The 14,079-nt window shown below is 39.9% G+C and overlaps 1 protein-coding gene across 2 annotated transcripts; it reads left to right on the top strand.

Annotated features, from left to right (window-relative positions):
* Window positions 1–3,309: 3,309 nt before the first annotated feature.
* Window positions 3,310–13,567, top strand: gmps (guanine monophosphate synthase). Of its 2 annotated transcripts, none has more exons than XM_037268688.1 (16): window positions 3,310–3,468; window positions 5,076–5,248; window positions 5,616–5,730; window positions 6,390–6,487; window positions 6,844–6,947; window positions 7,116–7,309; window positions 7,970–8,135; window positions 8,263–8,414; window positions 8,558–8,731; window positions 9,056–9,161; window positions 9,563–9,678; window positions 9,819–9,944; window positions 10,521–10,636; window positions 10,737–10,867; window positions 11,575–11,747; window positions 11,974–13,567. In XM_037268688.1, exons 1-16 carry the CDS (start codon window positions 3,442–3,444, stop codon window positions 12,073–12,075), a joined length of 2,073 nt encoding a protein of 690 aa, XP_037124583.1. In that variant the 5' UTR covers window positions 3,310–3,441; the 3' UTR covers window positions 12,076–13,567. The 2 variants fall into 2 exon arrangements, with proteins under 2 accessions (XP_037124583.1, XP_037124582.1); XM_037268687.1 differs by lacking the exon at window positions 3,310–3,468 and adding an exon at window positions 3,657–3,716.
* Window positions 13,568–14,079: the final 512 nt, after the last annotated feature.

Genomic DNA, 14,079 nt, shown 5'->3' with positions numbered 1-14,079 from the left:
TTGAATGGTTGTTTGTCCACATAAAGAAGCATTCATGGTACGGATGCCGAAGAACAATGGTATTTCTATTTCGGAGTAAATAGAAATACAGGTTTAGAGCCCAATCCAGTGGATTATACATAGCATAATGATTTAGGGTTGCTGCCATGAATTAGTTTTTTACTATTGGTAGTAAAAAGGTTATTCAGTTATTCAACCAAACCAGTCCCAGTGTTAAGGTCAGCTCAAGTAAAACCTATTTTAAAGTGATTTGAGTCCATGAGAAAGACAACACAATTGAATCAAAGTTGAAGAATGAGACACAGTGTTGGGCCAAGTCGAGATGACAACTACTGATGCAAAGACACAACATTTGAATTTGAATTTTTGAACCATGTAAAACTGTGACTTGTGTTCTGCTCACAAAAACAATAACAGACTTTGCAAGACAGACAGATTTTAAGCCAGAAGAAATTCAGAGTGAATTGTGACTGCACATGTTCTTTTACAACTCTGGGAATTTTGTACTTGTCCACAATAAAATCATCATAGGTTTATTTCTAAGCAGAAACGTTCTCTGCCATTGAAAGGCCATGACACCATGCTCCAGTCAAAGGTAATGAATGGCAGCACGCTTTGCCTTGCGGTTGCTATAAGCGCATGTGAAGCTGTTTATCACCCCAGATGGCATGTGACAGGACGCAGGCATGCTTGAAGATCAGCATGTGATGAGGACAGGACAGGCTGGATGGATCATAACCACGTGACCGTGTGTCTGTTGTTATTGCCCTTCACTTACAGTCACTTGTTAGTTGTTTGATTGCATGTCTACTGTTGAATCCTTCTGACCCTTTTGAACAACTATGTTTTTTTTAACTGAGTAAACACTCGGGCATTATTTTCCAGTCGAGTCTTGACATATTTCACATGTGCCCGTCTTAAATGCTCTTACATTACTCAAACCTGGCAGAAAAACATCGTTGACCCGTTGATGGGATGTCCTATTGTCAAGTCAATGCATTGTTGTGCTGTGGAAATATAAAATACATTATTTTACTTACCACAAATGAGTCTCTTTTTGATAGAATGTATGTTGTAGAGTGTGTGGGAAAGAAGTAGGGTGTTAAATTGACTGTACAGTATTTTTTGACTCTTTATATGAGTTAAATATTTAGCAACTCGTTTTGACTGTTAAGTATAACACAAAATGGTGTAGTAATTTAATGCTACATACTCGTGTAGTGTAAAATCAACACTGACCAGTTGTTGACTAGTGTTAAATTTCAACTACCACCAGAGTTGTGTTAACTCCCACTTAAATCAAACTTTTAAAAGTGTTGTTTTGACTAGATTTAGTGTAGACCAATATAGACACTTTTGAAGTGTTAAATTTAACTCCGTAGGTGTTGAAATAACTTCTAATTCCATCTGCAGGAGCATGTGATTATTTTGGTGAGGCGTCTTTGATTACTACAATTAAAGAGTTATTTGACTAATGACAGCAAATAAACAGAAGAACCGTGTCGCGTCAAATCTTGGATGACAACCACCGTTCGTCAGCAGGGACACTGGAGACGTGGATTACAACCCATTGTAAAACCTGTGGAGATGAAGCTGTGACTTTCTAAGTAGCAGCCAATAAACTTGAAACAACCTTTCATCATGTGTATTTGACATTACCTGCTATTCTTTATAATGAAATATTAAGCATCCAAATTAGAGTCAGTTATTCTTTTTGTATGTCCGCAATTTTACAAATTCAGCAGCAAACACTAACTCCCCCCACTATGTCTTTACGACTTGTCAGCAATGTGTTAAAAGTGCAGTGGGTTGATTGCACATACACGCGCATGCTGTGTCATCCTGAGAAGTGTTGGCAGAGATTCCAAGCACACCCTACTTTGAATTCCCTTTTGCTCAAAAACTGTTTGACAAACTGTCTTGAATAGCTCCACGTAATAAGTAATGCTGTTGTACAAACCCCCTGTGCTTTTTTGAGTGGGAAGACGATAAAAAATGTGAAATAAATATTGCACTATTGCAGAAAGTGTGATCACATTTATATTCATCATCAGCACCAATCAGCCAAAACATTTTGCGAAGCACAATCATGCCTTTGCAAAGATGATAATGCTCCATTTGGCCTGACACACTGAGAGGTATTGATTGAACCTTATCTTTATTGTGGTTGTAGTTTGAAGTGGTCATTGCATCCTCCTGAAAGCTCTTCCGAATATGGAAACTCACATTACTACATGAGACACCAATTACATCCATCAATTTCCAATACCGCTTATCCTCATTAGGGTCACAGATGAGCTGGAGTTTATCACAGCTGACTTAAGAGGAAACTTTTAAATGCTAAAAAACTACTGATAACCGGTGTTAATTAGAGGGAAAAAAAATGAAAATGCAAATCTGTTGGTCCCGAACTGCAAATATGCAGGGTTAGGGTTAGGGTTCATTGACTGTTGTTTTAAATTGTAATATCACTAATACCACTACTGTTTACTATTTACTGTGTTATTTGTTTATTTATTATTTATTCATCACTCTTATTGTTCATTGTTTGTGCCTTCTTGTTTTTATTTTGCGTTGTTTACTTGTATGTTTATCGTGTACTGTGTCTCGTCACCGTGGGATAGGGGAAACGTAATTTCGATTTCTTTGTGTGTCTTGGCATGAAGAGATTGACAATAAAGCTGACTTTGACTTTTTGACTTTGAGATGGCAGACATATGTTAGTTGCTGGGTCTTAGTTTAAGACTTAAACTGCCTTAAACAAGAGTAGGCCAATTTTCCTCCCTTGAGAATATGCAGGGAAAACGGTACTTTGACATAAAATTTGAAGTTCATTGATTTTTTCAGGGGGGAAAAAAATGAGTTCTTTCTCTTGATGTCATTTTCTTGTTCAGCAGTTTTGTGCCGTCCTTGAATGGTCATTTCTATGCAAGATGGCCCTTTTCACTGGGAAAAAAAATGCATTCTTTTTATGACATGAGTGCATTTTTTCCCAGGTTGGGGCATGCATGGTCCGATGTGGCTTCCAGGAGCACTGAGGAAAAATTAGCATTTGAGTTGCCCATACTTGCACGACTGTCGGACATTTCTGCACAATATACGAACATAGGCACATTATGTGTTACTGGTGAGCCAGGAGGCTACTGCTGCATGACAACTGTTGTCCGCAATTAAATGAGTCTTCAGAAGTAAAGAAGAGGAGGAGAGACGCTGAGTCCATTTGATAGTAAGAAGTCAGTGTGGTTGGTTGTGTTTTGCTCGTCATTCAGTCGGAGCTGCAAGTGAGCGTCTCTCTCTCTCTCTCTCTCTCTCTCTCTCTCTCTCTCTCCCTCTCTCTCTCTCTCGCTTTTCCCCTCCCTCCCTCGCTCGCTCGCTCGCTCCTACCGACCGCGTACATCAAGGCGAAAGAGGAGCGCTCATTCCACCACACAGCAGTCCTCCATGGCTATGTGCAACGGAGACGGCAAGGTCGGTGGAACCGGTATCAGCAGCCGTCGCTGCTACGACATAACTTGCTCTCGTGTGGCGCTTTCACGCTGCCATTTCTTTCACCTTCCACTACGGCCTGCGTTGATTTGCGTGGAAAGTTGTTAGAGCGTGTTTGTTAACATTGACCACCGGGGGAAGGAATGTGCACGGGCGCCCCGTGCCTGTTGCCGCTTTACGTGAACATGTCGCTCCCAGTCGCTGATCCCGAAGGTCGTCAATTAACTAAGGTTAAGCACACATGAATATTCGACAACGTTGTCCTCTAATATCTCTAGTTTGGTGTAAGGCTGGACCCTCACCAGCTGAAGATACCGCGTGGGTTTAGCATAGCTCCGCTAACTTAGCTCAGCTCCTTCCAGTACGTGCTAACATGCTATGCTCGTTACTGTTTATTTGGACTGTCCACTCGGATGGGACACTGTCATAAATTGTTACCTTGAGCAGCTAAATTGATCAAATGGTATGTTTACTTTTGATTGCTCACGAGAAAGCATTGCTACCCGTCCATTGATGGTGAAACTTAACGTTTGGCTAGCTAATTTATGTCGTTCGAGCACTCGCTGTCACAAACTTGGAGCAATAATAACGTCAAATCTTGACAGTTTGCTAACATCGTTTGCGGGCTTGAGAGAGGTAAATACCTCTTCAGTGCCACAATATTATTAATAATCTATGTAGATTAATAATCTACAAGTGTACTATCTTTTTACGTTATTGACAGTGGTAGTGTTTTGAGGGGCACTTTACTGATGTGAGGGAACCGAGCGTAGTATAAACCACGTGGGTTTATGTTGCCTACTTATTCATTTTTCATAATCGAATTGCATGTCAGACTTTATTTATACAGGTAAATGCGTGAGTATTTTAAGATTAATCGACCCGTGCATCTCATCAGGAGTTATCTGGCAAAACTGTGTTTTATGAAATTGTCATAAACATTGAGGTTTATGAACCTTTTATTTATTTATTTTAATACTTATGTTGTCCTTTGTTGCTTTAATGACTTGTATCTACCCGTAGTTGTTGACAGTCATGGAATAATGACATGTTCCTGACTTCTGCCACTATAAAAATATAACCCCCTAACCCGTGTTGAGTAAATATTGGGACCAATACACACATGAGCAATAAGCATTTGTTTACGTGGTCAGAATTATGCTGTTATGGTGGTTGAAAGTGATTCTAAGATTTAAACTGCATGCAAGCAAGACCAACTGCTAAATATGGTGTTTTTACAGCAATTTTACAGTGAATTTATTTGGTGAATCTTTAACTTGAAATAATATGAAACACTGTGGGGCAACGTGTTGAAATATTTTAAAATCGTGACCAAAGTATTCAATAAATGCACAATTGTCTAAGTGACATCCTCTTGCTCATGTGATTCTCTCGATTGCTTGTTTCACCATGTTTATTAAGACCTTGTCAGTCACATGCCATTGATAAGGACAAGCTTAACATAGTCAAATTACTCTGGTAAGCATAGAGGGTAGAAATGGATTTGAGTTAAGTCAAGGAGTGAGTTACCAATAATTAAGATTTATATTTCATAGGCAAACATGTGACTTTGTGACTGTGACTCTCAGCTGCAGATTGGCAGCGTGGAGCAGAATGGGTCACATGAGGGAGCTGTGGCCATCCTGGATGCTGGTGCCCAATATGGCAAAGTCATTGACAGACGTGTGCGTGAGCTGTGTGTGCGCTCAGAGATCCTGCCATTGGAGACACCGGCCTTTGCGATTAGAGAACAAGGTTACAGGTAAATATATTAAGAAATTTGTATCTGTCTGACGGACACTGTTTTTTCTTTTTAATCAATAGGTAACTGATTTCTTACTGGGTCAAATTGCTACTGCTCTTATAATCTTTATTGTTCAGGCAATGGTTTGAGTAGAATTCAACAACAGACTAACTTTAGCTTTTGGAATATATCATTATAAAGCCAAGTAAGTCACACACCCGGAGTTAAATATTTCTTTGATAAACCAACAATAGGTGCCGGGGTGTACACTGAGTTGTTGTTTGACTTTAGTAAGATTTTGAATTGTGCAACTTCCAGGGCAATCTGCTTTTAGGGTTTCAGTGTTCTGCCACTCTTATGTGTGCTAATGTCCCTTTTCTTGTAGGGCGATCATCATTTCAGGGGGCCCTGCTTCTGTGTATGCAGAGGATGCACCATGGTTTGACCCTGCAATATTCACTATAGGAAAGCCTGTCCTGGGGATTTGCTATGGAATGCAGGTACATGCAGTACAAATCCTATGTTTAGCTGCAAGTTGTACCTAAAAAAAACACTTAGCTCTGCAAGTATCACCATCATTACCAACATCAAGTAGTTCCAACTAATAATGAGGAAATGAAGCTTAAAATTAATACTAAATAATGATTCAATTAAAAAGAGATCATATTTTCAATATAGCTATAAAAATAAAAAAGTGAACAGAATTGTTTAAAAGCATTTCTTAAAGATTGAATGCAAATGCATTGAACTTATAAGTGAACTAAAAGTGAAGTGGCTCAGGCAGCTGTTGTATCACATACCACGAGAGGGAAACTGCATGCAATACCACACAGAGAATCACTGTCTTAAGGCATTTATTTATCCAAGTAAGGAGATGTTCTGTGTATTCACTCAGAGTATCTGAGTAGCTTTCACTTTACCACAATTTCCTGGCTGCTGTTCTGCTCTCATGGCCCAGCTGGGATTTCATCATTTTGCTTCAAGGGCACATTGAAACTAACTGAGGAAGATAAAAGCATCATTAGCTCTCTTTTTTCCCAGGCAGCTTGGAGGTTTAAACCATCATCTCTAATCAAAACCATATTTCTCCATACAGCATGCAGTTATCACATCAAACTAACAAAGTATTTTAACATTATTATCTGTGGTTCATTTTCAGATGATGAACAAAGTTTTTGGCGGAACAGTTCACAAGAAATGTGTGAGGGAAGATGGGGTGTTCAGTATTGGAGTGGACAACACTTGCTCACTGTTCAGGTACTCCTTCTTTTCCATTTATAAGCCAGTAAGTGATACAGTGGTGCAGGAGGTGTCCAAACCTTTGAATACAGAGGGTGGGAAGCTTTGACATTCCTAATGTTGAAATTAACATAAAAAAATTTATTCCCCCAGTAAAAATGTAAATGGTTAAAACGTGTTTTGTGTTTTAAACCCATTTGTTATTTAAAAAAAACAGACAAAAAATAGCTAAGTGAAGCAAAAAGTGAAAAATCTTGGGGCTGTCAGTAGCCCTGTTATCCCACTCGAATGGATCCCTCCAGAACTGAGCAGTAGCTAAATGACATGCAAAGGTGACAGACTAAGTCTGTACCTGTCTGTGTGTATGTTATCAGAGGCCTTCAGAAGGAGGAGGTGGTTCTTCTGACTCATGGAGACAGTGTGGATAAAGTCGCTGATGGCTTTAAAGTGGTGGCCCAATCAGGAAACATCATTGCAGGTGAATGTTGACTTCAACCAGATTTGATTTCATTTATACAAATGCTCTTTGTTTTAAATGACAAGGGAAATGCCACAATAAAGAAAGGGCAAATATTAATAGCAGTGCTTTGTGAAATATTTTATGACAGCTTTTACTAATAGCCTCTCCATGTTTACTGGTCACTAGGTATTTCCAATGAGCAGAAGAAGCTGTACGGTACTCAGTTTCACCCCGAGGTTGACCTGACAGAGCGTGGCACGGAGATGCTTCGCAACTTCGTCTTTGAGATTGCAGGATGCACAAGTAACTTTACTGTCCAGAACCGCCAGCAAGCCTGCATCAGTGACATCAGAGAAAAAGTCGGCACGTCCAAAGTGTTGGTGAGCATAACATTGAAACAAGACACAGGGAAGTAGTGACCACATCAGCAATTAAACAATCAAATGAAACAGGTCTGTCTGAAAAGTGCCTATCGACTTCCTAAGTGCCTTTATAAACTAGGCTTCTTCTCAGGAGGGTGTGGAGATAAGTCTTTCATTTAGTGGCAAGTGAACCCATGTTGCCTGCACTAAAGTCAGACGAGTGTGCTATCATGACACCATCAGTGCCTTGGGGGCTTGTTATATTTCACAAAATTCAAGTACGTTTTAATGTTTGTCTAACTGGTACATCTTTGATCTTATAAGGCATGTCTCTTGTTTCTTGACTGCAGTTGGGTAACCTGAAAAAAGTCTTATGTGATTGCTTGCAAAAAAAAAGATTGAACATTAGTTGCCTGGCATTAAAATCATGTTTATCAACATGCACAAAATATAGTCAGTTTGATACTGTCGCCAGTCATATAGCCGTGTAATTCATGGCACATCTCATATTTGTGGAATTTCTTTGGTGTCGTGTGCCATGACAATCTTGTTATGTAAAATACAATCCCAGTCTCAATACAGGCTAAGAAAGACTGTACTGGAGAAGGAGATGTAGTGTTTGATGGCGGCAAGACTTTTTCCTCACTCTGGTGATTTGGTTTGCAATAATTGCCTTAGGTGCTGTTGAGCGGTGGCGTCGACTCAACTGTGTGCACTGCCCTCCTCAACAAAGCTTTGAACCAGGACCAAGTGATTGCGGTTCACATTGACAATGGCTTCATGAGGAAGAGAGAGAGCCAGAGTGTCGAGGAGGCCCTCACCAAATTAGGCATCAAACTTAAAGGTGGGTGTGGTGGAATGATGGAATGTGTTTTTTTTTTTTAGCCTCGTGTCAAATGTCTAATCAATGCTGTGTGATCTTTACATAACCAAATTAAATTTTTGATTTTCCACCTTTGCCAACCTTTCAGTGGTGAATGCCTCACACACTTTCTACAATGGGACAACAACACTTCCCATCTCAGAGGAGGACAGAACACCTCGGAAACGGATCAGTAAAACCCTGAATATGACCACCAACCCTGAAGAGAAAAGAAAAATAATTGGGGATACTTTCGTCAAGGTACATCTTTAAGTTAATCTATTTTACATTTACATACTTCTATTTTGAGATTGCCAACCTAATTTACACAATCACGTGTATGCCGGCTTGCTTTTACTTTTTGATACTTGGGTGACATTTTGTGGATTGTTTTTGTTTTTCAGGTGGCAAATGAGGTGATAGGAGAGATGAATCTAAAACCAGAAGAGGTTCTCTTAGCCCAGGGCACCCTGAGACCTGATCTCATAGAAAGTGCCTCTCATCTTGCCAGCGGGAAGGCAGAGGTCATCAAAACACACCACAATGACACCGAGCTCATCCGCAAACTCAGAGATGAGGTACTTCAAAGGCAGAAATTATGTAGCAATAATTCAGTTAATGTGTGTGCGCAATAGCCTTTCCCTAGGTATGTATAGTTAGTTAGGAAGGAGAAAGTGATGTGTCAGTACAGTGGAGACTTTGCCAATTCATGACCAGTGTTCCCTTGACCCCGATTAACTTTGCCAGCTAAAATAGGTTCATACTGTGACAAAACTTTATTCTTTTTGTATTGCTCAGCCTTTTTTCTTTATTTTTATATATATATAAAAAAAACAGAACTGCCAACCTAAACCTGTTTGCTTTTGTAAAAATGCTGAATGCTCTGGTTTGTGATCCTGCAGGGAAAAGTAATCGAACCATTGAAAGATTTCCATAAAGATGAGGTTCGAGCCCTCGGGAGAGAATTGGGCCTACCAGAGGAGATAGTCTCGCGACACCCTTTCCCCGGCAAGTACATAAACACACACAAAACACACCTACTGGATGTTTTTTTTTTTTTTTTTTTTAAAAAACAGTCCTGACATAGTTTTTCCGGATCAGTACGCAATAAAACACTGCTATTGCATTATGGATTTTCTTCCCCCCATTTGATTCATATTCATGGCCTCCAAGAGTTTTCATGCAAATATTTACAATAATGATGACTTTCTGTGTTACCGGAGGTTTATTGTCTTGCGTCCAAAATCACCTTATGTCACCACGACCTAACTTTGCCACAATCTGATGCATTTGCATGAACAAGCCATTCATAAAATTACTGATATGTCTTTTTTTTTTTTCAACTTTATTTGCAAGGTTAGATTTAGTCAATTCACAATTGTAGCTCATTCTTTTTCCTTCACACACAGGTCCTGGCCTTTCTATCAGAGTCATCTGTGCAGAGGAGCCATACATCTGCAAAGACTTTGCTGAAACCAACAATATCCTCAAAATTGTTACAGACTTTTCTGCTAGCGTCAAAAAGGTCAATAGTTTAATCCAATACATTTCCCACCACGACAGAATAGCAAGACCATGAATTAAAAGTTCAGACACGGCATATCTTGTGTAAGCTGTTGAACCCAATGATAGGTTTCAGGGATCTTCTCTCTCTCTCATCTCCAGCCTCATACCTTGCTGCAGAGAGTCAAGTCGTGCATATCAGACGAGGAGGAAGAGAAACTCATGCAGATCACCAGCCTTCATTCACTCAATGCCTTCCTGCTGCCCATCAAAACTGTTGGCGTCCAGGTGATCAGTTTACTATTTTTTTGGGTCACAGGCAGGTGCTCTGCAGTTGAATTTGAACTTGTTCATCATCTCTTGTTTAGCATTTAGCATTTCAGTAGACATAACCCCCGCCCCTCACACACACACAGACGCAAAGTTCTTCTGATGTTTCTATATTTGGTCTCCTTCCTCCGTCTGGAAGACTTGGAGACGTGTGGTTCACATTTTGTATATCTGAGGGAATGGAAACTGTCAAATGTTACAACTTAGTCAAAAACCGTATACTGTTCTTAAAAGTGACTTTTAGCTTTCGTGAAATATCCGTTCTTAAGTTTGCCGCTTTTAGAAGAGACTTTTTTTTTGGGTGTGTTTTTCCCCATTTCCCTCTTGTTTTCTCACTTAAGTTTTACTTTTAGCCTAAACCTCATAAGTTTGGTAGAGACAGTAGACAAACATTGTAAAGTTTAACTCCTCATGCATCTTTGTTTACAGATGTCAAGGGATGAGGGCTTTTTTTTTTTTTTTTGAGCGTGGGGGCGGAGGTTTTAGTTTTGCATGTTCTTGTTTCCTTACTGAATAAGATATTTTCTCATACAGGGAGATTGCCGCTCTTACAGTTATGTGTGTGGCATCACAAGCAAAGAATCACCTCACTGGGAATCTCTCATGTTCTTGGCCAGACTTATCCCTCGCATGTGCCATAGCATCAATAGGTAACACAAAGTAACTGTTTCGATGTATTTGATTAGCATTCTATGATAAGTGGAGAATTCATACCTATACCATGTTTTTAATACTCCCTCCCCCTTTCAGAGTTGTCTATGTATTCGGTTCCCATGTGAAGGAGCCACCAATAGACATCACTCCCACTTTCCTGACCACAGGCGTTCTTGGCACCCTCAGACAGGCTGACTTTGTTGCTCATTCTATCCTCAGAGAGTCTGGTGAGTGTTGTGGTTTGAATAAATGTTTCAATCTAGGAAAGATGTCATTTTACACACTCTACTTGAAATGAGTCAGTCGAGAGACTAGGGCTAGGAAATTATTCCAAATTTATACGCGGTTACGATTTTGGATTCTCTCGGTCATAAAAACATTCTAATAAAGAAAAACAATATGTTGAACGACGGGAAGTCACACTCACAGTTGCATTTTCAACAATGCAAGGAATTTTTTGTAGCCTCACTTGTTATGGCACAAAACATGACAGCCAGGGACCCAAGTTAATAAAAGTCAAACTAAATTGGATGAAAATGCAAGAGACTTAAATTGCACATGATGTTTTATCATATTGTACCTAACAATGAAAGTGTTCAAAGGTGAAGGGATGAGCAGGCATGGGGGTTGACGGTAGGTTGCAGTAGTTGAATAAATGCAAAGTTGGGAAATCAGCAATTAATTGTTTTTCATAATACTGATTTTATTATCAATCCAAATAATTGCAATTATTTTTTCCATAATCACCCAGCCTCACAAACTATTCTAAATAGTGAAGCATGTGCAGTACAACCTAAAGAATGTGTGGGGAGACACACAAGTTTGCCTTTGAGAAGGCACTTAACTTGACTTGCTGCATATTTGCATCCACAAGGGGAATGTCTCATAGCTAGAAGAAAACGAACTGTAAAACCACTACTACTTCTCCTCTCAGGATACTCGGGAAAGATCAGCCAGATGCCAGTCATCCTTACCCCTCTGCACTTTGATCGTGACCCACTGCAAAAGCAGCCATCCTGCCGACGCTCTGTCGTGGTCCGCACGTTTATCACCAGCGACTTCATGACTGGCATCCCTGCCACGCCGGGGAACCAAATCCCAGAGGAGGTATGGCAAGGTTCACGGTTCCGGAAATTGTCTTAATAAATAGCAGTGGTTTTAATGCGCATGGAGCAGCAACACCTGCATACAACAATCCTCACATCCGTATGACTGGAATTCAAAGTTGGAGGGCGCTATTCAGCGGTTTTTCATTTATTTTTTGAAATATGGTATTGGTGCAGGCTATTGAAAATGCATATCTGATCTCACAGCACCGTCTTTTCCTCCCCAGGCGGTGCTGAAGATGGTCAACGAGATCAGAAAGATCCCAGGTATCTCTAGAGTCATGTATGACTTGACCTCCAAGCCACCTGGCACCACAGAGTGGGAATAAAAAAAAAAAGAGAAACAACATGAAAGTGATAGTAGACAGACACAAACACACACATCCATGTATACGCAAACACACACGCAGCACAGAAGTTATCAGAGAAGGCCAGGGAACTCGTTCCAACCTTTCATCTCCCCCGTACACCCCTTCTCCCCCTTTTCGTCAACATTCCCATGGACAACAGACCAGGTTGTGATTGGCGTTTTTTATGCCCTTGTCTTAATTTTGGCGACAGGGATTGATTATAGATTTTTTTTTTTTGGTCCACGTTAAAAAATTGGTTTAAAAAAAAAAAAAAAAAATGGTTACCCTCTGTTGTGAGTCAGTCATCACAATGGAGTGACAGGATGCTGTGAACATTCAAGACTGTGGACTTGAGGTACATCGCGTGGTGAACTCAGAAAACCAATGTCTTGAGAAGAGTGGAAAGAGGGTTTGTTCATCCACCTGCCCTGCCGCATTGTTTCAAAGTTGTCTGTCATGGGTCTGAATATGTTCATCCACTTATTTTCACCTACCTGTATACTGTGCTCTGAGGACGGTTGCCTGTCTGAAGTGGATCTCAACTGACAACCCTGTGTGACCAATTACCATTGTGTAAGCCACTCTCTTTTGCCAAAAGTAGATGCTGTTGTCCTTGGTGCCCCCTGGTGGTCATTATGGAGAACTGTTAACCTGACTATCATAGCAAGTGTGAAGCTGTGCAGGAGGCCAAACTTGTGGGTAACTTTGTTATGTGCCTGTTTTTTTCGTTTTGTTTTCCTTTCTCTAATGTGAGCAGTTCTGGACTGATATTTCCAGAATATAGTATAACGCTTTTCATTATGCTGCATTATGTATGCTTTTTAAACAATAAGTACAGAGCTCATTATACTTAATCATTTATAGATTGCGGTTGTCTTTTGTTGCTGCTCTTGTGTCGAACAAGAGTGCGTCTTTGCACATTTGTTGCTTTTTGAACGTAAAGCCTTCAAGCTTTATCAACAGAACCCAGTCATGGGAGGCGTGGCCATATCAAATGCTTCACTTTGTGTGTTTCCAGCTCCATTTTAAATTTCTATTCTGAATTGACAGCTACTTAAATCTTGCCGTCTAAATGTCACACGCGGCTCAGGTTTAACCGAGTTGGAACAAAAAGTCATGGTCAAGCGGTTTGTGCCTCTAATTTGAATGGCAATGTTACCCTAATGCAAATGGTTTGACACAATTAAGTGTTTCTTTCTGTCTCTCATCCGCCTTCTGATGTATTTTTGTCAAATTCCTCCATGGGGGAAAAGTAGCTTGATATCTTAAACTTAATTTTGTAGTTGAATTAAATTGCAATATTCACATTAAGTTATGCAATTGTATGTCTCATGGCTATATTTTGATGTCATCTTGCTCATTCTTTTTTGGTAATGTGCCTCAAACCAAGCTACTGCATGCAGTTTCAACAACAAATGAAATTTATACAAAAACTGAGCTTTAATAAAGATCTCCATGTTCAAACCTCTCACTTCAGCACCATCCTCTGTCCAGTATGTGGCACCATATAACTATCGATCATTCGATTGATTGCTATCTATTGCTATCTGTCTGTCCCTTTCTCTATAGCCTGGTGTGATTTTGATGACTTAGTTTTGGTGTTTTCGGTTAAACTGACACCGACACACCTTTTTGGCACAGCATCTTAACAGTTGCACAATATTTAATGCATGACAAATTCTAAAAGGAAGCTCTTGCTTATTCACGTTAATCATCCATCTTCATTAAGGTTCAGAATGTGCTGAAGCCTATCCCTGGTGACTTTGGGAGAGAATAATACACTCTCAATTGGTATGAATGGACACGCACCCATTCACATTAACATACTGGACAAATTGAAGCAGTTATTCTCGCAGTGTGGTACAAGTGATGTATGGGCTCCCTCTAGTGGAACGGGCTGATAAACATGTTGAATATGCAATGTATTTTCGTTTAATTATTAAATATAGTTTTTTTCCTGTATTTAAACAGTGTTAACATTGA

This window comes from Syngnathus acus, chromosome 13, assembly GCF_901709675.1.
Source record: "Syngnathus acus chromosome 13, fSynAcu1.2, whole genome shotgun sequence".
Classification (NCBI taxonomy): domain Eukaryota; kingdom Metazoa; phylum Chordata; class Actinopteri; order Syngnathiformes; family Syngnathidae; genus Syngnathus; species Syngnathus acus.
The sequence above is the reverse complement of the archived record's forward strand: the minus strand, read 5'-3'. Positions and strand labels throughout refer to the sequence as shown.

Bases quoted from the DNA above. Each gene is read 5' to 3' on its own strand.
- gmps (XM_037268687.1), top strand. From the start codon at position 3,672: ATGTCGCTCCCAGTCGCTGATCCCGAAGGTCGTCAATTAACTAAG. The intron at 5,249-5,615 runs GTAAATATATTA...CTTTTCTTGTAG, and splicing joins ATTAGAGAACAAGGTTACAG to GGCGATCATCATTTCAGGGG. The intron at 6,488-6,843 runs GTACTCCTTCTT...GTATGTTATCAG, and splicing joins AACACTTGCTCACTGTTCAG to AGGCCTTCAGAAGGAGGAGG.